The following is a 22313-nucleotide window of genomic DNA, read 5'->3' as shown; positions in this document are numbered from 1 at the left end:
AGAATGCAGAGTTGCATCCAAAGAACACCATACCTACTGTGAAGCATGGGGGTGGAAACATCATGCTTTGGGGCTCTTTTTCTGCAAAGGGACCAGGACGACTGATCCGTGTAAAGGAAAGAATGAATGGGGCCATGTATCATGAGATTTTGAGTGAAAACCTCCTTCCATCAGCAAGGGCATTGAAGATGAAACGTGTCTGATTTCTTTTGATTTTCCCATGATGTCAAGCAAAGAGGCACTGAGTTTGAAGGTAGGGCTTGAAATACATCCACAGGTACACCTCCAATTGACTCAAATGATGTCAATTAGCTTATCAGAAGCTTCTAAAGCCATGACATCATTTTCTGGAATTTCCCAAGCTGTTTAAAGGCACAGTCAACTTAGTGTATGTAAACTTCTGACCCACTGGAATTGTGATACAGTGAATTATAAGTGAAATAATCTGTCTGTAAACAATTGTTGGAAATATGACTTGTGTCATGCACAAAGTAGATGTCCTAACCGACTTGCCAAAACTATAGTTTGTTAACAAGAAATGTGTGGAGTGGTTGAAAAACACGTTTTAATGACTCCAACCTAAGTGTATGTAAATATCCGACTTCTACTGTACATATATACGTTTGTGCTTTTAATAAATATTTACAACTGACACACTGTTGAATACAGATACTATCAGCAAATCCTGTTTTGTGTGTCATGATGAGAAAGATGAGGCCACTAGAGGGTAATGTTCAGTTGTCTTTGACCAGAGACATCTTTGGGTAGGAGTTCCCTTTAGACACAGATCTAGGGTCAGCACTGCTTTCCTTCCCAAAAGTTTAATCTAAACCATGAAGGAGATACAAAACTGACCTCAGATTATTGTCTAGCAGAACCTTCATCCTACTCCAACGCCAAATTCAGTGCACATGGCCCATAAGGATGCAAGCCCCCTCCCAGAATTCAGGAATCACTGACCAGTCTCAAGCAGGACAAACGGTAGTAGATTAGACTCTAGACATCACCAGTGGCTAGTGGTTACTAGCAGGTTGCTGTGTACCCAAGAAATCAGGAGAAGACTGCATTCACCTTGCCCTGTGGGCTCTGTAGGCTGGTGCAGTCGTCAATTAATTGTTTCAAGGACAAAATTACATGATATTTAACTCTGTATTTGTTGTAGTGGGGACAGTAACATTAGTACTCTCAAAAAATTCAACTTTTGGAAAATGTTTTAATATATATATATTTTTTATGTTCATTTCACATACTATAATTTAAAAGTATGCATTAATGTGTCTGTAATATAATATTTCTCTATAGCTTTTCAATGGTGGAGGAGTAAAAAAAAAAAGTATTCAAAACAGCGCCTCCTATCAGTCATCTGGGGTATATTATACACATCACATTTCCATTTTAGTCATTTAGCAGACTACGTATTTTCACCCCAATATAATAACATCCTGTAAAAACATCCTGTAAACATCCACAGATAATAAATACATCTAGAAAGTAAACACAAGCGTTTAATATATTGTATAGATCAATACAAACAAAGGTAATTAAAATACATATTTATTTTACTTATTTGTATTATTTTTCAAGCATAGGTTTATAGTACAGTAATTAATCATAGAGGTAGTGGAAACATCATTATAAGCATCATCATTATGATTGTCCAGCTCCCCTACCCATTCCCCAAAGTACCTTGAGTCAGTATGTGTGATCTCTAACAGCAGCAGGATCTGGGTCTTTGCGTGTCCAGCCCCCATACCCTTTCCCAACCACTGTGGAGTGAATGTAAGTACTATGTGTCTGTGCTATGTGCAGTCAACTAGTATAATTAGTGTTTGTGAAGTAAATATGGTTATTATTATTAAGGTTATGGTCTTCTGAGATACAAACAAGTATACAACAAACCAGATAACTATACAATTAAGCAACAAAAGGAAATAAAATAATTAGAAAAAATTAATTAACAATAAGTCATCAAATGTATAATATGTTTAGGTTGCTTCGGGACTAATGACTCTGCAGTTTTATTTTATCGGTGATCTTTTCCATTAAATACATTTATTTCACTCTACAAGCCCACTCTTCCATAGTAAGAATGTCCTTATTTAACCAATATGCTGTAATACATGTCTTTGCAGCAGTGGTGTGTATTCATGAATGCCAAGGGAAGCCAGGCTTCCCCCAAAAAAGGCATATTACATCCTGTGTTGTGATAGTTGCGTTGTTTGCTCTATAATGTTAGTTCATATGCCTTGCCACCGTGATATATAGGCCTAAGGCTGAGACAAGAAAACACAAGCTAGGTTTCCATCCAATTGGCGACAGATTTTCATACGAATATTCAAAAATCAGAATATAAAAACAATATGTGCTTTTTCCCACCAGAGATGTGTTTCCATCAAATTGACTTGTTGCAGATAAAAGGCTGTGCGTGATGACGTAGTGCACATTAAAATACCTTTTGTGGTTAAATGGGTTAAAATGTTAAATGGGTTTCTATCACATTTTTTTCCTCTACTGATGGTTTTCTCACAAAAACAATGGGTGTTATATAGCGAGTGTGCCCACTCTGGTATTGGCATGTGTGCTCTTGCCAACAGAGCAACAGGTATCTGCGCACTGTTGGCTAGAGCACACATATAGCCTACATGATGAGATTGTTATGGACAAAAAAGAGGGAGATTATTTTTATTTGTCAAAAAGCAGCCAAGCATTGATGATCATGTCACCAGAATAAGACCCTATAGCCTACGCTCCAAAATGCAACGTGGTTTGAGGAGAACACTGACATTTTGCCAAGGCAGAGATGAGTGGCCCAATTGTATTAAATATGTAAATCAAAATGGGAGGTTGGGGTTCAGGAGGCAAACAAAGAGGATTGTCTTTTACACTGCCTCCTCAACCCCAACCGCTCATTTCCCACCTCATTTGGATTAGTGAGTAGTCATTTGCCTGGTCTCCAAGGTACCAACCACTGCACCAGTCTCTGAAAGGTTGTTGGTGCATTATAGAGTCTGAATGGCATGTTCTAGGACTGGTAGAGTCCACAGGGCAAGGTGAATGCAGTGTTCTCCTGATTTCCTGGTCCCTACCCTGAAACAGCTCTAGTAAAAGACAGCTGAACATCGCCACCTAGTGGCCTTACAACCTCTCCTTCGCATGATAAATACCACACTGAATACAGATATAATAGGCAAATCGCTTTTTCTAAACACACAACAGTGTGTCAGTTGTAAATATTTATTAAAAACACACACGTATATCAGTCAGAAACAGTCAAGTAAATCCAAATTGCTCAGACACTACCCAGGGAAAATTCTAAGTAAAATAAGTATAGCTAGGCGGCTAAAGACCACACATACAGTTGAAGTCTGAAGTTTACATACACCTTGGCCAAATACATTTAAACTCAGTTTTTCACAATTCCTGACATTTAATCCTAGTAAAAATTCCCTGTTTTACGTCAGTTAGGATCACCACTTTATTTTAAGAATGTGAAATGTCAGAATAATAGTAGAGAGAATGATTTATTTCAGCTTTTATTTCATTCATCACATTCGTAGTGGGTCAGAAGTTTACATACACTCAATTAGTATTTGGTTGCATTGCCTTTAAATTGTTTAACTTGGGTCAAACGTTTCGGCTAGCCTCCCACAAGCTTCCCACAATAAGTTGGGTGAATTTTGGCCCATTCCTCCTGACAGAGCTGGTGTAACTGAGTCAGGTTTGTAGGCCTCCTTGCTCGCACACGCCTTTTCAGTTCTGCCAACACATTTTATATAGGATTGAGGTCAGGGCTTTGTGATGGCCACTCCAATACCTTGACTTTGTTGTCCTTAAGCCATTTTGCCACAACTTTGGAAGTATGCTTGGGGTCATTGTCCATTTGGAAGACCCATTTGCGACCAAGCTTTAACTTCCTGACTGATGTCTTGAGATGTTGCTTCAATATATCCACATTATTTTCCTTCCTCATGATGCCATCTATTTTGTGAAGTGCACCAGTCCCTCCTGCAGCAAAGCACCCCCACAGCATGATGCTGCCAACCCCATGCTTCATGGTTGGGATGGTGTTCTTCGGCTTGCAAGCGTCCCCCTTTTTCCTCCAAATATAACAATGGTCATTATGGCCAAACAGTTCTATATTTGTTTAATCAGACAAGAGGACATTTCTCCAAAAAGTAAGATATTTGTCTGCATGTGCAGTTGCAAACCGTAGTCTGGCTTTTTTATGGTGGTTTTGGAGCAGTGGCTTCTTCCTTGCTGAGCGGCCTTTCAGGTTATGTCGATATAGGACTTGGTTTACTGTGGATATAGATACTTTTGTTCCTGTTTCCTCCAGCATCTTCACAAGGTCCTTTGCTGTTGTTGTTCTGGGATTGATTTGCACTTTACGCACCAAAGTACGTTCATCTCTAGGAGACGCATCTCCTTCCAGAGTGGTATGACGGCTGCGTGGTCCCATGGTGTTTATACTTGCGTACTATTGTTTGTACAGATGAACGTGGTACCTTCAGGCATTTGGAAATTGCTTCCAAGGATGAACCAGACTTGTGGAGGTCTACCATTTATTTTTCTGAGGTCTTGGCTGATTTTTTATTTTTTTCCCCATGATGTCAAGCAAAGAGGCACTGAGTTTGAAGGTAGGCCTTGAAATACATCCACAGGTACACCTCCAATTGACTCAAATTATGTCAATTAGCCTATCAGAAGCTTCTAAAGCCAAGACATCATTTCCTGGAATATTCCAAGCTGTTTAAAAGGCACAGGCAACTTAGTGTATGTAAACTTCTGACCCACTGGAATTGTGATACAGTGAATTATAAGTGAAATAATCTGTCTGTAAACAATTGTTGGAAAAATTACTTGTGTCATGCACAAAGTAGCTGTCCGAACCTACTTGCCAAAACGAAGTGTATGTAAACTTCCGACTTCAACTGTAGAACCCAGGCCGTCAACCCAGAGTGACTGAGCCTTATAGGAAAGACAACAAATGTTTTTATTGGCTGTAGCATGGCATTTATGTGTCTGTGAGTGTGTGCGCGTGCGTATGTTAGTGATGCGTGGTTGACTCAACCTGCAGTTATATACACGGAGCGGCGGGATTAGGGTCAGGAAATATTGTATGGATGAAGCGCGGGTTGGTGGCTGGTGGGTTGAATAATGAGAAAACAATGCATTAACATTCATATCTATAGGCTACATATAGGTTTTTATTTAATAACTTGTATCTGCTGTTAGTGTGTAGCCTAAACTTTAGGGCCTAACTATAGAGCGCCAAATAGGCCTACACGCCAATTGCGAACTTCTTTTGGGAACTTGGGCATAAAAAGTTAACGTCGATCCACTGAGGCAAAAAGGACAATGTCGGAGTTTAATTCAATAAGAGAAAAGCTGCGAAATAGAGAGTTGAAAATAAATAGAAGGGAGGGCCAGAACAGTAGTCTAACGTTTGGGAAAATGTTGGTAAAGTGGTAAAAGAGGATGACAGCAGTGTGAGCCTCTATACAAATTCGACAGTCACAAGACAGATATTTCCAAATGGCATGTGAAGGCAACTGTACTGTTCAGATGGGTTAAATGGAATAGTAGCCTAACTGAAATCTGGACTCTGACTGTAGGTCTATAACCTCCCACATAGCCTTATATAATATTAAGTCCTGCAGAATTAAGAATTTCATGCAGTAAAATTATACACAACATTTTGACTCGGGAACAGGAGTAGAGAAATAGGATGTACAGTGCATTCGGAAAGTATTCAGACCCCTTGACTTTCTCCACATTTTGTTACGTTACAGACTTCATTCTAAAATGTTCTCATCAATCTACACACAATAACCCATATTGACTAAGTGAAAAGAGGTTTTTAGAGATTTTAGGAAATGTAAAATAAAATAAGAAATATAAATACCTTATTTACATAATATTCAGATCCTTTGCTATGAGCCTCGAAATTGAGCTCAGGTGCATCCTGTTCCCATTGATCATCCTTGAGATGTTTCTACAACTTGATTGGAGTCCACCTATGGTAAATTCAATTGATTGGACATGATTTGGAAAGACACACACTTGTCTATATAAGGTCCCACAGTTGACAGTGCATGTCAGAGCAAAAACCAAGCCATGAGGTCGAAGGAATTGTCCGTTGAGCTCCAAGACAGGATTGTGCCGAGGCACAGATCTTGGTAAGGGTAACAAATATGTTTCCAAAGAACTTCGGAAACATTGAAGGTCCCCAAGAACATAGTGGCCTCCATCATTCTTAAATGGAAGAAGTTTGGAACCACCAAGACTCTTCCTAGAGCTGGCCGCCCGGCCAAACTGAGAAATTGGGGGAGAAGGGCCTTGGTCAGGTAGGTGACCAAGAACCTGATGATCACTCTGACAGAGCTGCAGAGTTCCTCAGTAGAGATGGGAGAACCTTCCAGAAGGACAACCATCTCTGCAGCACTCCACCAATCAGGCCTTTATAATAGAGTGGCCAGATGGAAGCCACTCCTCAGAAAAAGGCACATGACAGCACGCTTGGAGTTTGCCAAAAGGCACCTAAAGGACTCTGACCGTGAGAAACAAGATTCTCTGGTCTGATGAAACCAAGATTGAACTCTTTGGTCTGAATGCTAAGCGTCACATCTGGAGGAAACCTGGCATCATCCCTATAGTGAAGCATGGTGGTGGCAGCATCATGCTGTGGGGATGTTGTTCAGCGGCAGGGACTGAGAGACTAGTCAGGATAGAGGTAAATATGAACTGAGCAAAGTACAGAGAGATCCTTGATGAAAACCTGCTCCAGAGAGCTCAGGACCTCAGACTGGGGCGAAGGTTCAACTTCTAACAGGTCAACAACCCTAAGTACACAGCCAAGACAACGCAGGAGTGGGACAAGTCTCTGAATGTCCTTGAGTGGCCCAGCCAGAGCCCGGAACATCTCTGGAGAGACCTGAAAATAGCTGTGCAGCGACGCTCCCCATCCCACCGGACAGAGCTTGAGAGGATCTGCAGAGAAGAATGGGAGAAACTCCCCAAATACAGGTGTGCCAAGCTTGTACCATCATACCAAAGAAGAATCGAGGCTGTAATCGCTGCCAAAGGTGCTTCAACAAAGTACTGAGTAAAGGGTCAGAATACTTATGTAAATGTAATATTTCTGTTTGGTTTTTTTGCAAACATTTCTAAAAACCTATTTTGCTTTGTCATTATGGGGTATTGTGTGTAGATTGATGAGGGGAAAAAACTATTGAATCCATTTTAGAATAAGGCTGTAATGTAACAAAATGTGGAAAAAGTCAAGGGGTCTGAATACTTTCCGAATGCACTGTATTTTTTTCAGCATCTTGAGAGAATGAATGCACTGTTAGGGAATGTCTGTGAAGGTGGCGGTGCGATCTTTATCAGCCTCATAAAAGCTGATAGCATTTCAATCACATAAAATATGCATCCAAGCCGAACTGAAATCTCATCAAAAACATGTTGGGTCTATTTAACAGCTTTTAATTTCCTAAAAACCTGTCAAACAGTTAGTTTTTTTGTTTCTCCCCAGGCCCTACATGTCTTTGCTGCGAGAGAAGCAGAGATGAAAGAGAAAACAAACATTACCGATGTCAACTAGACTGAGGCATTCATTCTATGGATTTATGACATCATTCTGGTAAAGGGTTAATTTAGTATTCTAGGGCAACTAGTAATGACAGTAGAGAAGCTGCATGCAGGCCTATCTAATGGTAAACAAGTTGACTAACAAATAACCTACCAAAATGTCAGAAATGATAAGCAGAAACATAGGCCTATCTAAGGAAAGGCCTGTCAAAAAAATTGTTCTGCCATCTGACTGTAGGCCTACAGCGCATGTTCTATATTAGAGGGTTAGGGGTCGGGTGCAGGCCTCAGATGTTCACTTTATCACATATAGTCGGGCGATTACGGATGGGTTATTAGCAATTGTGGGTGGGTGCAGATGAACAAACAGCGGAACCGCGCTTCACATGTGTGTGATTGTGTGTAAGCGTTGGTGTGTATCAGATGTAGCGTTTGTTCTCCTCCAGGTAGGTGTAGGGGTCTCCCTCGAAGGGCAGGGGCGGAGGGTGGTTGTAGATACCCATGAGGAAGATGATGATGGTGCCTGCTGTCATGACTGGGGTGACCAGGAACAGACACAGACGGTCCACCGTACGAGCTATTCCACTCCAGTTATCCTTCTCCTACAGGAGGGAGCAGGGAGGAGGCGAGAAGAGGGGGGGGGTCAACAAGCAGTGCATTCATGTATGTCATGATCACCTTTGTTGAGCCATAATGACACACTAACACACAAGTGACTGAAGTCTTTGTTCCAGACCCAAGTCCCACTGGGGAGTTTAACATGAATAACGTATTGTATTCTATCTTGTGTTCTGTGCCTCCCTCCCTCCTTTCTCCCCCTCCCCCCACCCCCTCTTTTTCTCCATCTCCCCCCTCCTCTCTCACCTCATTGTAGTCATTCTTGTCATGCATGTGTTTGACGATGTAGTTGGCTCCATCCACACCAGGCTTCATCTCAGAGTACAGCTGCTCTGTCACCTCTCCATCTGACTGGGGCTTCACCGCTACACGCACACAAAGTAAGGAATCATATACAGTTGAAGTCAGAAGTTTACATACACTTAGGTTGAAGTCATTAAAACTCATTTTTCAACCACTCCACAAATTTCTTGTTAACAAACTATAGTTTTGGCATGTCGGTTAGGACATCTACTTTGTGAATGATGCAAGTAGTTTTTCCAACAATTGTTTACAGACAGATTATTTCACTTATAATTCACTGTATCACAATTCCAGTGGGTCAGAAGTTTACATACACTAAGTTGACTGTGCCTTTAAACAGCTTGGAAAATGACAGAAAAATGATGGCATGGCTTTAGAAGCTTCTGATAGGCTAATTGACATCATTTGAGTCATTTGGAGGTGTACCTGTGGATGTATTTCAAGGCCTACCTTCAAACTCAGTGCCTCTTTGCTTGACATCATGGGAAAATCAAAAGAAATCAGCCAAGACCTCAGAAAAAAAATTGTAGACCTCCACAAGTCTGGTTCATCCTTGGAAGCAATTTCCAAATGCCTGAAGGTACCACGTTCATCTGTACAAACAATAGTACGCAAGTATAAACACCATGGGACCACGCAGCCGTCATACTGCTCAGGAAGGAGACGCGTTCTGTCTCCTAGAGATGAACGTACTTTGGTGCGAAAAGTACAAATCAATCCCAGAACAACAGCAAAGGACCTTGTGAAGATGCTGGAGGAAACAGGTACAAAAGTATCTATATCAACAGTAAAACGAGTCCTATATCGACATAACCTGAAAGGCTGCTCAGCAAGGAAGAAGCCACTGCTCCAAAACCGCCATAAAAAAGCCAGACTACGGTTTGCAACTGCACATGGGGACAAAGATCGTACTTTTTGGAGAAATGTCCTCTGGTCTGATGAAACAAAAATATAACTGTTTGGCCATAATGACCATTGTTATGTTTGGAGGAAAAAGGGGGTTCTTGCAAGCCAAAGAACATCATCCCAACCGTGAAGCACGGGGGTGGCAGCATCATGCTGTGGGGGTGCTTTGCTGCAGGAGGGACTGGTCAACTTCACAAAATAGATGGCATCATGAGGAAGGAAAATTATGTGGATATATTGAAGCAACATCTCAAGACATGAGTCAGGAAGTTAAAGCTTGGTCGCAAATGGGTCTTCCAAATGGACAATGACCCCAAGCATACTTCCAAAGTTGTGGCAAAATGGCTTAAGGACAACAAAGTCAAGGTATTGGAGTGGCCATCACAAAGCCCTGACCTCAATCCTATAGAAAATGTGTAGGCAGAACTGAAAAAGCGTGTGCGAGCAAGGAGGCCTACAAACCTGACTCAGTTACACTAGCTCTGTCAGGAGGAATGAGCCAAAATTCACCCAACTTATTGTGGGAAGCTTGTGGAAGGCTACCCGAAACGTTTGACCCAAGTTAAACAATTTAAAGGCAATGCTACCAAATACTAATTGAGTGTATGTAAACTTCTGACCCACTGGGAATGTGATGAAAGAAATAAAAGCTGAAATAAATAATTCTCTCTACTAGACTTGTGGAGGTCTACAATTTTTTTTCTGAGGTCTTGGCTGATTTCTTTTGATTTTCCCATGATGTCAAGCAAAGAGGCACTGAGTTTGAAGGTGGTCCTCTGTAGCTCAGCTGGTAGAGCACGGCGCTTGTAACGCCAAGGTAGTGGGTTCGATCCCCGGGACCACCCATACACAAAAATGTATGCACGCATGACTGTAAGTCGCTTTGGATAAAAGCGTCTGCTAAATGGCATATTATATTATTATTCTGACATTTCACATTATTAAAATAAAGTAAGACAGGGAATTTCTACTAGGATTATGTGTCAGGAATTGTGAAAAACTGAGCTTAAATGTATTTGGCTAAGGTGTATGTAAACTTCCGACTTCAACTGTACCTTCCCGTACATAACATTCACGCTACAGAATGTGTCTGTTCTCTGTGCCTATATGTGTGTGTCTACTCTGTGTACCTGCAGCAGGTGTAGTCCGTGTGGCCAGCCCATGTCTCTCAGACTGTTTCTCAAACATCAGCTCGCTGCGTGACTTCACGCTGTAGTACTCCTCCGCCTTAGCGATGTAACCAATGGAGCTAGATCGCCTTGGCAACACCCCCTCCCAGCTAGACTCTGACTCTGCAGGGCGGGACATTCGCAGCAGGCGGGGCAACCTCTCCAGGAAGAACTAGTGGATGAGAGGACACAGACACATACACAAAACCAAATCACATTTGAGTTTAAATTGCAGTTGCAGGTAGGGCTGTGGCGGTCACGAAATTTAGTCCGCCGGTGATTGTCAAGCAAATAACTGTCAGTCTCACGGTAATTGACCATGAATTAACATAAACACATTTTGCATCTCCTGGCTTCCATACATAGCCTACAAGCCACTGATGCTGACCTTTGGAACATCTACATTTTAGTCTAATAAAACCATTATTTATTTAGACAGGTCTAAAGAAGCATGATATGAAGAAAATGTAGTCTATTTCAGAAGAACAGAATAGCATACTCTCAGTTGTCCTTATGTTAGGTCCTGATCTGGGTATGCCAAATGGCTGTGGGCTACACTAGTTCATTTAGCAGACGAGATTTGCTTAGAATTCCGTGGCATTATTTTATAGTATGAAGAATACAATTGAACAAAGCTGAATAAATAGAAAGGATATTTTCTCCAAACGATTTGAGGGAGTGCGCACATGCGGCTATTCTGTGCTGAGCGGTTAACAAAGAAATAGGTATTCCTACAGTTGAAGTCGGAAGTTTACATACACCTTAGCCAAATACATTTAAACTCAGTTTTTCAAAATTCCTGACATTTAATCCTAGTAAAAATTCCCTGTTTTAGGTCAGTTAGGATCACCACTATATTTTAAGAATGTGAAATGTCAGAATAATAGTAGAGAGAATTATTTATTTAAGCTTTTACTTCTTTCATCACATTCCCAGTGGGTCAGAAGTTTACATACACTCAATTAGTATTTGGTAGCATTGCCTTTAAATTGTTTAACTTGGGTCAAACGTTTCGGGTAGCCTCCCACAAGCTTCACACAATAAGTTGGGTGAATTTTGGCCCATTCCTCCTGACAGAGCTTGTGTAACTGAGTCAGGTTTGTAGGCCTCCTTGCTCGAACACGCTTTTTCAGTTCTGCCCACACATTTTCTATAGGATTGAGGTCAGGGCTTTGTGATGGCCACTCCAATACCTTGACTTTGTTGTCCTTATTTTAGCCATTTTGCCACAACTTTGGAAGTATGCTTGGGGTCATTGTCCATTTGGAAGACCCATTTGCGACCAAGCTTTAACTTCCTGACTGATGTCTTGAGATGTTGCTTCAATATATCCACATATTTTCCTTCCTCATGATGCCATCTATTTTGTGAAGTGCACCAGTCCCTCCTGCAGCAATGCACCCCCACAGCATGACGCTGCCACCCCCGTTGCTTCATGGTCGGGATGGTGTTCTTCGGCTTGCAAGCAACCCCCTTTTTCCTCCAAACATAGCAATGGTCATTATGGCCAAACAGTTCTATAAATTGCTTCCAAGGATGAACCAGACTTGTGGAGGTCTACCATTTTTTTTCTGAGGTCTTGGCTGATTTCTTTTGATTTTCCCATGATGTCAAGCAAAGAGGCACTGAGTTTGAAGGTATGCCTTGAAATACATCCACAGGTACACCTCCAATTGACTCAAATTATGTCAATTAGCCTATCAGAAGCTTCTAAAGCAATGACATCATTTTATGGAATTTTCCAAGCTGTTTAAAGGCACAGTCAACTTAGTGTATGTAAACTTCTGACCCACTGGAATTGTGATACAGTGAATTATAAGTGAAATATTCTGTCTGTAAACAATTGTTGGAAAAATTACTTGTGTCATGCACAAAGTAGATGTCCTAACCGACTTGCCAAAACTATAGTTTCTTAACAAGACATTTGTGGAGTGGTTGAAAAACTAGTTTTATTGACTCCAACCTAAGTGTATGTAAACTTCCGACTTCAACTGTATATGCATAATTTAGAGTTATTAATGTAACTTTAGCTGTTCTACAAACATTGGGCTACATGTTTTGATTTTTAATACAACGTAAGGCTGCATGATGCAACTCTAATGATAATTTGAAAAAATTTGCTTGAAAGGCATGAGATCTGCTTAGTTTTTTTGCACAGGCTGTACACACTACATCAGTCACTCATTCACAATTTGACAAGCACTTGATAATGCCTCGAATTTCACGGCAGCATCCCCTTTATGTGGCCGTAATGCACACTAAAAAAATTCCATGCCTTTTGCGGTCAGTGGCCAGTGTGCCCTTCTCCCTGAGTGCTGCGCGCTCCATCACGTGATCAGGTCTTTCTCACAGGCTACAAGTGAAGACAGACACATCGGGAACGCAACTGCGCGCGTCCTTATCCAATTCCGAGGTGCATATTGAAGATATTGGAAGAACTGTCCACATTTACTTTTCGTCAGCCAACAAGATGAGTAGGCCTAACGAACAGCAAAAGCACTAGCCTATGTCAATCTACTATCCCCCATAGTACAAAAGTCGACCTATTCTATTCTGTGTGAGACATAAAATTCCAAACATAGTCTGGGACAGTTGTGGGATGTGATAGATCCCAAATTAATAAAACCACTAGCATCAAAAAACGTTTTTTACGCAATGTGACTGTGCGCATTGCTGCGCTTATAATGTGAAGAAATAGCCTAATAGTTTATCAACATTTTAAGCTAAACGTTCTGATCTGTTGCGTAACAGATCAGAACGTTTAGCTTAAAATGTTGATAAACTATTAGGCTATTTCTTCACATTATAAGCTCAGCAATGCACACATGGTGGTAGGCTATAATCGTGAATGTTACTTTAGCTGAAAACACCATTATCAAAAGTGACCGCAAATGCAATTACGCTTTTATTATAAAGGTGCATTTATATGGTGAAAATTATCCTCCCCAAACTTGAAACGCATGTGCTGCTTATGTATGCCAGTTAGGCTCTACACCCCTTGTAAAGCGGATGAATGTGCTTAATTTTAAGAAGTTATTTGGCCCCTTTAGTTGTGATACAAATCTTATTAAAACATATAGGTGTGCGACTATGATTAGAAAAAGGCGTTAAAAAAAGGCATTGTTTCTTATGCTGGGCATCATTCACAAGTGATAATATATAATTCACAAGTGATAGGCTAATATTGTCACACATCAGACTTTTCTTGATTTAATCATGTCTTTACATACACTAACTAATATGTGTGAAATTTGTTTTGATTTAGAATGGACCATTATCATGCACCTGTATCGAAACAGGGGCAGCGGGAAAAAATACGTCATCTATGCACTTAAATAGCAAATGGAGGACGCTTTTCCCCATGGTTTATTTTCATGCCAGCCAGGTAGGCTATACTCCTGTTGTAAATATAAGCAATGTGCTTAATATTAGGAAAGTTGAAAAATAAATATAGTAGGCCTAGCCTATAGAAAGCTGATCCTCCTCTTTTCAGCACAGGCCATCACTCTGTTTTCTCGCGCAATTGCATAGCCTATTGAAATGTTGCGCAACATGAGCTCATGGGCTCTCATGAAGTGTTTGATTAGATTTTCGAAAACATTTGCATTGATGTCAGAGTGATTAGAGGGACAATAGAGTGCTGAGTACCAGGCAGTTAGCAAGTTTGGTAGGCTACTAATGACCATCAGCAGCATCCTTGCACTCAGAATGTCCAGAGAAGTTCCAGATGTGTAGTCTGTGTGTACCTTTCTAGTCCACTCTGTCATGATATGTGTACTGGGGCTCCTGAAGTGCAGGTTGAGGACCACCACACAGTGCAACACCACCACCGTAACCAGAACCATGATGAACATCAGATACCTACACACAAACACACACACATTGACACAGACACAAACAAATACACATAAACACACCATGATGAACATGAAGGATCCTAATAAATCAAAATCAAACAACTGGTACCTGACAGTCTGCAACACAACCACACAAACAGTATGTCTATGAAACACAAACACATACAAAAAGGGTGTGAAAAGGTGTGTGTCCTACTTGACAATAAGTGGTATAGCCATGGAGGTCTCCGGCAGTCTCTGTGAGATCAGCAGCAGGAACACAGACTGAGCCAGCAGCACCGAGATGGACAGAGTCATCTTCTCCCCACCTAGACACACACACGGTAATCACTGTGGACGTAGTGTGGTGGTTAGGTAGTAAGGTCAGGGTTCATGATAAAGGCCAGGGGTATACTTACTGTCAGCTGGTAAGTAGTAGACCAGTGTAGCCATGAAGGAGATGAGGACACAGGGAATGATGATGTTGACGATATAGAACAGAGGTTTGCGTTTGATGATGAGATAGAAGGTGATGTCCTGGTGCTTGTTGCTCTCCATGGGGATATTCTTATAGGTGTTCCTACGGGCCGGTTTATGGATGATCTCCCACTCTCCATTCTCTATAGGGGGAGGGAGGGATGAGAGGGAGTGAGTAGTGAAAGAGAGGTTTATATACTGGCATTTCTATGGGCTGGCTTATGGATGATCCAGCAGTGTGTGTGTACCTGTGAACCCTGCAGGGTCTATGATAATCCACTCCACCTTGTAGGACTTGTCATCTTCCGGCTCCTCTTTCAGCAGCATGGTGATCTCCTTAGCATTGTAGGTCAGGGAGCTGCATCACGGGAAACAGAGTTTTACATGTGTGTGTGTGCATGCCTGCGTTTGTGTGTGCTTTTGTGTGTATGTGTGTGTGCGTTTGGGTGTGTGTGTGTGTGTGGGGGGGGGGTCAGACCCTGTCTTACGTGAACTTGAGGCTGCAGTTCTGCCAGTCGAAGGGGAAGTAGTTGACGTTGATGGCACAGGAGGATCTGAAGATGGCTGGAGGCAGCCAGTACACATAGCCATCAGGATTGATCAACACGTTACAGTAGTACGCCACCTGGAACTGGGCATCGTTACTGACACACACACACATCAATATATTAGAGTAGTAAACCGTCTGGAACTGGGGATTGTAAGACAGGGGAGAGAGAAAGCAGAACAGACACAGAGAAGATGAGTGTGTGTTACTTGTTCTCTAAGACGATCTCCGGCAGCCACACCATGCTGGGCGGGAGACGCAGGATATCGATGTCATCAAACTCAGTGGTGTTCCAAGACAGCCTGGTGTCATACCAGCCCTGGACACACACAGTGAATAATGTGAGCGTGTCTGTGAATAGGAAACTGTTATAGATGTATTATATTTATAGAGATACACAGTGATAAGACCTCAACTACCTCAACTAGCCGGTGCCCCCGAACATTGACTCTGCAACGGTACCCCCCTGTATATATAGCTTCCCTACTGTTATTTTATTTTACTTCTGCTCTTTTTTTTCTCAACACTTTTTTTGTTGTTGTTTTATTTTTACTTTTTTTGTTAAAAATAAATGCACTGTTGGTTAAGGGCATTTCACTGTGATGTCTGCACCTGTTGTATTCGGCGCATGTGACCAATAAAATTTGATTTGATTTGATTTGAAGATCAACTGGTTGAAGTAAAGCAGAAGAATATACTCACATGTTCCATCCACACATTGGTCAGCAGAGTCTCAGTTACCTCTTTCTACGGAGAGAGCGAGAGAGAGTTACTAGAGACCAGGCAGTGTCTGTTTTTCTACATTCTCCAGGTTGTTCAGGCTGACTGGATCATGGCCCTCTCTGTGACATACATCCATGAGGATCAGACTGGGCTATTAATAACACACACACACACACACACAGGGGGGCAGAGGGCCCAGAAACACCACACAAACGCATACCAGTCAGAAACACATTGACACACATACAGAGTGGTCATACCAGAGAGATGAGGTTAGAGAGTGTGAGGGCGATGTAGACAACGACAGCGTCGCCCTGTTTTTCTACAGGCCGGAGGTCCTTGTTGTAAGCCTTCTCCTTAAACAGGTGTTGAATCAACCGCTCTTCCTCATTCCTGGCCAAGCACTCTGATACACACACAAACACACACACACACACACACACGGACGAGTCAATGCACAGATACATTCATTATAGGCTACGAACAGCAATATTCATAGGATTGAATAATAATAGACTACTTGTATTAAATAGCCCACATAGTAGCCTCAATCCAATGGAGTAGCCCTTTCCTGCAGTCAAATGACCTGGTGGCCTCATGGGTCGAATGTTATTCATATTTTTCATAATTAATAAACATAGATAAATAAAATAAACAATGAAAATCCAGTGTTTCTATGTAAAAGTTTTGTTATATTTCAGTCTTCTGTGATGTACAGTATATAAAGGGTAATATTGAGATGCAAACTCAAAATGTAATACATTTTAACTCTATATCTGACATGGTACAGGTGTCTTTTTTTAAAGCCCATAACTATGTGTGTGAGGTGTATACTTTTGTTTCAAAGTAGATTTGTTTAAGACTACCAAGAAACACTCTGTGTGACCCTGATTTAGCCCACTGCAGTAAAAGGTTATAAGAAGTCTTGGACATTGAACGAGTGTGTGTAGTAAATCATTGGCCTAATACTGGTCATAACTCCCTTTTAGGCTACAATTAGGCATCGGCTACTGAAAATATAGGCTACTTTCAATACAACATGTTGGAGTATCAACGTTATTTTGGGAATAAATAGCCCTAATTGAACAAAAAAGTCTAGCCAATATGCTCACAAGAAAAAACAAACTTGTTAACACTTCAACGGACTTACCGGTTACAAGGACCGCGAACAGAACCAGGGCTCCAGGTCCCAATAGACGGAGGTTCATGGCTGCTTGGCACCGGACAGACTCTGGAACGTACAAAAAGTTATCTGTTCTGTCCTTGTGCTCGTGAAGTGACCCCCGGAGCCATGAGTGGCGGGAACAGGTGGAGAAACAGGCCAGGGTAGGAAATAGACACGCGATCCCCCACTTCCGCCACAGAGATACGGGATAGGGGGTAGGGCGTGTGAAAGAGAGAAAGTATGTAAGGGGACACAGGACACTTATGAGCTTTGCTTCACTAATGTGTGGCCTTCCTTGCAATGAATTTACAGAAATGGTTAGTGCATTACAGATACATTCATTGAGGAGTGCAGAGTATAAAGCGCAATTATAGGCCTACCGAGTCCCTTTACAGTACTGTAGGTTTTGGATGGGTAATTTGGACGTGTATAAAACTCCCCTTCATTGTAATGTACCTCCCTGTGAGCTTTGTCTACTGCAGACTTTGCTAAGAGGTCTCGACTTCGATAACAGGTCAGGTTCTGGTTGCTGGTTTAAACCCCGCTCCAGTTGTTCCCACTATGTCACTACAGAAGGTCTATAGGAGTTTGATCAAATCATGAATACACTGATCATCTGACCAGTAAATACTTACTTCAACATCAATACAGTGGACAGTAAAACAGAGGCAGCCCACTGGGCACACACTGGTTGAATCAACGTTATTTCCATGTAATTTCAATGAAATTACATTGAACCTACGTGGAATAGACGTTGAATTGACATCTGTGCCCAGTGGGAGGGCTTGACATTAACTTTTGTCCCTCGGACATGCTGGACAGATTTTTTACTTGTCCGAAAGCTGAAGTCACTTGTCCCAACAAGAAAAAAAGGTCTGTAACACCATCGGCTAAAAGGGTGACGGAAAATGGGTGAAGTACATAGGAGGGATCTGAAAGAAGAAACTCTGCGCTTGCCCATAGACGATGTTGTCACCCCCTAGCGGCCATCCCCCCAAAAGTTTAAAATAAATAAATAAAAAGACTGCTACACATTTGGGGATGAGAGGAATCATGACATTGACAAAATATATTTAGGTCGAAATGTACACAATTGTTACCCAGAGGAAAATGAGGGTCATGCTTTATAAATTTCAGTCAGGGGAGGGTTTAGTATTTTTTATTTAGACCGTAATTTGTAATCGATTAACAAACCTAACGCAATGGTAAATCTAAGCTCTGATGGTAGCACTATAGGTTCGGGGGTGTGTCCGAAATATTTGTGCTATTTTCATAACCAATAATGATCAGCGCAGTGCTGGTGTAACCGATGCTGCTGTACTGCACCTCTGTGTTGTGTGTGATTGATTGAGACTAAAGACGTGGACTTCGGAGATCAGGTTGTTTTAACGTATCAGAGTTCTCTCTCCAGCATCCAAAAGAAAAGACAACACATTTGTAGAGCATAAATATGTTCTGCCAATCGTCGCCTCTCTCTCGCCTAGTGCATCAACATTATTTTAGAATACAAATGTGAGTACAGCCTCTCCTTATAATGTATTAACACACATCATACATTTTACATAGATAAAACCACATGCCTGAATCCAAAAGAAAAGACAAAACATTTATAGAGTGCAAATATGTTCTGGCAATCGTTGCCTCTCTCTACAACAGACGCACAATACAAAGGACTGGGATCAGTGGAGGAGCTAGCCATCGTTCACACATATAATACCTTAGCTAGCTAGTAACTACATGTTGAATTCAGAATGTTAATATCTTTCTAAAAAGTACAATAACAACTGCATCTTGACAATACCATCCCCTTATGAGTAAACTCTAAATATACAACAAAATTCATAAACAAAACACTGTGTCATGAGTTTGTGCTTAATGTGATACCCCCCATGTAGCTATAGCTCAAACACAGACCAAATCGGAGCTTAACGTTACCTTGTAAGAGGTTTGCTGTTTGGTGAAAACGTTGTGTAAAATAAACATTTTGACTCTGGGGCTGGTGAGCAATAACGATAGGTCACAGGCAGACAAATAAGATATCCTCATGATCTGTGGAGTCCCGGTATTCGGTGTGTATCAACGTATTCCGTGTTTATTTTGTTTATGCTTCACAACGTTAACCAGAATGTAAACTCAGCAAAAAAAGAAACGTCCTCTCACTGTCAACTGTGTTTATTTTCAGCAAACTTAACATGTGTAAATATTTGTATGAACATAACAAGATTCAACAACTGAGACATAAACTGAACAAGTTCCACAGACATGTGACTAACAGAAATGGAATAATGTGTACAAAGGGGGGGTCAAAATCAAAAGTAACAGCCAGTATCTGGTGTGGCCACCAACTGCATTAAGTACTGCAGTGCATCTCCTCCTCATGGACTGCACCAGATTTGCCAGTTCTTGCTGTGAAATGTTACCCCACTCCATCACCAAGGCACCTGCAAGTTCCCGGACATTTCTGGGGGGAATGGCCCTAGCCATCACCCTCCGATCCAACAGGTCCCAGACGTGCTCAATGGGATTGAGATCCGGGCTCTTCGCTGGCCATGGCAGAACCCTGACATTCCTGTCTTGCTGGAAATCACGCACAGAACGAGCAATATGGCTGGTGACATTGTCATGCTGGAGGGTCATGTCAGCATGAGCCTGCAGGAAGGGTACCACATGAGGGAGGAGGATGTATTCCCTGTAACGCACAGCGTTGCGATTGCCTGCAATAACAACAAGCTCAGTCCGATGATGCTGTGACACACCGCCCCAGACCATGACGGACCCTCCACCTCCAAATCGATCCCACTCCAGAGTACAGGCCTCGGTGTAACGCTCATTCCTTCGACGATAAACGCAAATCTGACCATCACCCCTGGTGAGACAAAACCACGACTCGTCAGTGAAGAGCACTTTTTGCCAGTCCGGTCTGGTCCAGCGACGGTGGGTTTGTGCCCATAGGCGACGTTGTTGCCGGTGATGTCTGGTGAGGACCTGCCTTACAACAGGCCTACAAGCCCTCAGTTCAGCCTCTCTCAGCCTATTGCGGACAGTCAGCACTGACGGAGGGATTGTGCGTTCCTGGAGTAACTCGGGCAGTTGTTGTTGCCATCCTGTACCTGTCCCACAGGTGTGATGTTCGGATGTACCGATCCTGTGCAAGTGTTGTTACACGTGGTCTGCCACTGTGAGGACGATGAGCTGTCCATCCTGTCTCCCTATAGTGCTGTCTTAGGCGTCTCACAGTACGGACATTGCAATTTATTTCCCTGACCACATCTGCAGTCCTCATGCCTCCTTGCAGCATGCCTAAGGCACGTTCACGCAGATGAGCAGAGACCCTGGGAATCTTTCTTTTGGTGTTTTTCAGAGTCAGTAGAAAGGACTCTTTAGTGTCCTAAGTTTTCATAACTGTGACCTTAATTGCCTACCGTCTGTAAGCTGTTAGTGTCTTAACGACTGTTCCACAGGTGCATGTTCATTAATTGTTTATGGTTAATTGAACAAGCATGGGAAACAGTGTTCAAATAACTTCACAGATCTTCATTGTAAAGGGTTTAGATTTTTACTAATTATCTTTGAAAGACAGGGTCCTGAAAAAGGGACATTTCTTTTTTTGCTGAGTTTAGGTAGCAGCCATCTTGAAATGTGGTCATCGGCTCAGTCTGCCCTTATAAATTTGTATGCCCATATATGGTAGTAAATCATACAAAAAATGTGAAGGTACCGATCAATAGCCAAGAAGCTTTCCGCAGACACCCTGCTTTTGCAGATAGGGCCTACCGTTCTCATACCAGACTGAATTGAATAAAAACATTATAATAGGGTAATATGGGGACTTTACATTTAAGAGGATAAAGGAATCTAACTTTTCTGAAGACGACAGAAAAAGCGTGCCTACCTCCTCTAGTAGATCAAAATGATTTGAGCCCGAGCACACAGGGCAAAACGTAAGTACACACTCCCCTATTCCCCAGGGTGCAGGCACGCGGAATAACAAATCAACATGCTATATTAATATACAGTTTAAGTTTGAAGTTTACATACACTTAGGTTGGAGTCATTAAAACTAGTTTTTCAACCAAACCTTTGTTGAGCCATAATGACACACAAGTGACTGAAGTCTTTGTTCCAGACCCAAGTCCCACTGGGGAGTTTAACATGAATAACGTATTGTATTCTATCTTGTGTTCTGTGCCTCCCTCCCTCCTTTCTCCCCCTCCCCCCACCCCCTCTTTTTCTCCATCTCCCCCCTCCTCTCTCACCTCATTGTAGTCATTCTTGTCATGCATGTGTTTGACGATGTAGTTGGCTCCATCCACACCAGGCTTCATCTCAGAGTACAGCTGCTCTGTCACCTCTCCATCTGACTGGGGCTTCACCGCTACACGCACACAAAGTAAGGAATCATATACAGTTGAAGTCAGAAGTTTACATACACTTAGGTTGAAGTCATTAAAACTCATTTTTCAACCACTCCACAAATTTCTTGTTAACAAACTATAGTTTTGGCAAGTCGGTTAGGACATCTACTTTGTGAATGATGCAAGTAGTTTTTCCAACAATTGTTTACAGACAGATTATTTCACTTATAATTCACTGTATCACAATTCCAGTGGGTCAGAAGTTTACATACACTAAGTTGACTGTGCCTTTAAACAGCTTGGAAAATGACAGAAAAATGATGTCATGGCTTTAGAAGCTTCTGATAGGCTAATTGACATAATTTGAGTCGATTGGAGGTGTACCTGTGGATGTATTTCAAGGCCCACCTTCAAACTCAGTGCCTCTTTGCTTGACATCATGGTAAAATCAAAAGAAATCAGCCAAGACCTCAAAAAAAAAATGGTAGACCTCCACAAGTTTGGTTCATCCTTGGGAGCAATTTCCAAACGCTTGAAGGTACCACGTTCATCTATACAAACAATAGAACGCAAGTATAAACACCATGGGACCACGCAGCCGTCATACCTCTCAGGAAGGAGACG

General features: G+C 41.9%; 1 protein-coding gene across 1 annotated transcript; it reads right to left on the bottom strand.

Annotated features, from left to right (window-relative positions):
• Positions 1-7469: 7469 nt before the first annotated feature.
• Positions 7470-21748, bottom strand: chrnd (cholinergic receptor, nicotinic, delta (muscle)). Its single transcript, XM_041861691.2, has 13 exons — positions 21591-21748; positions 17320-17400; positions 16430-16575; positions 16149-16193; positions 15656-15765; positions 15388-15543; positions 15148-15257; positions 14842-15042; positions 14640-14751; positions 14333-14447; positions 10548-10758; positions 8455-8573; positions 7470-8192 (listed from the first exon to the last, which is right to left on the bottom strand). Exons 2-13 carry the CDS (start codon positions 17375-17377, stop codon positions 8010-8012), a joined length of 1566 nt encoding a protein of 521 aa, XP_041717625.1. The 5' UTR covers positions 17378-17400; positions 21591-21748; the 3' UTR covers positions 7470-8009.
• Between the last annotated feature and the right edge of the window lie 565 nt (positions 21749-22313).

Source organism: Coregonus clupeaformis, chromosome 34 (genome assembly GCF_020615455.1).
Source record: "Coregonus clupeaformis isolate EN_2021a chromosome 34, ASM2061545v1, whole genome shotgun sequence".
Lineage (NCBI taxonomy): Eukaryota > Metazoa > Chordata > Actinopteri > Salmoniformes > Salmonidae > Coregonus > Coregonus clupeaformis.
Note: the sequence above shows the minus strand (reverse complement) of the source record. Positions and strands in the feature narration are given on the sequence as shown.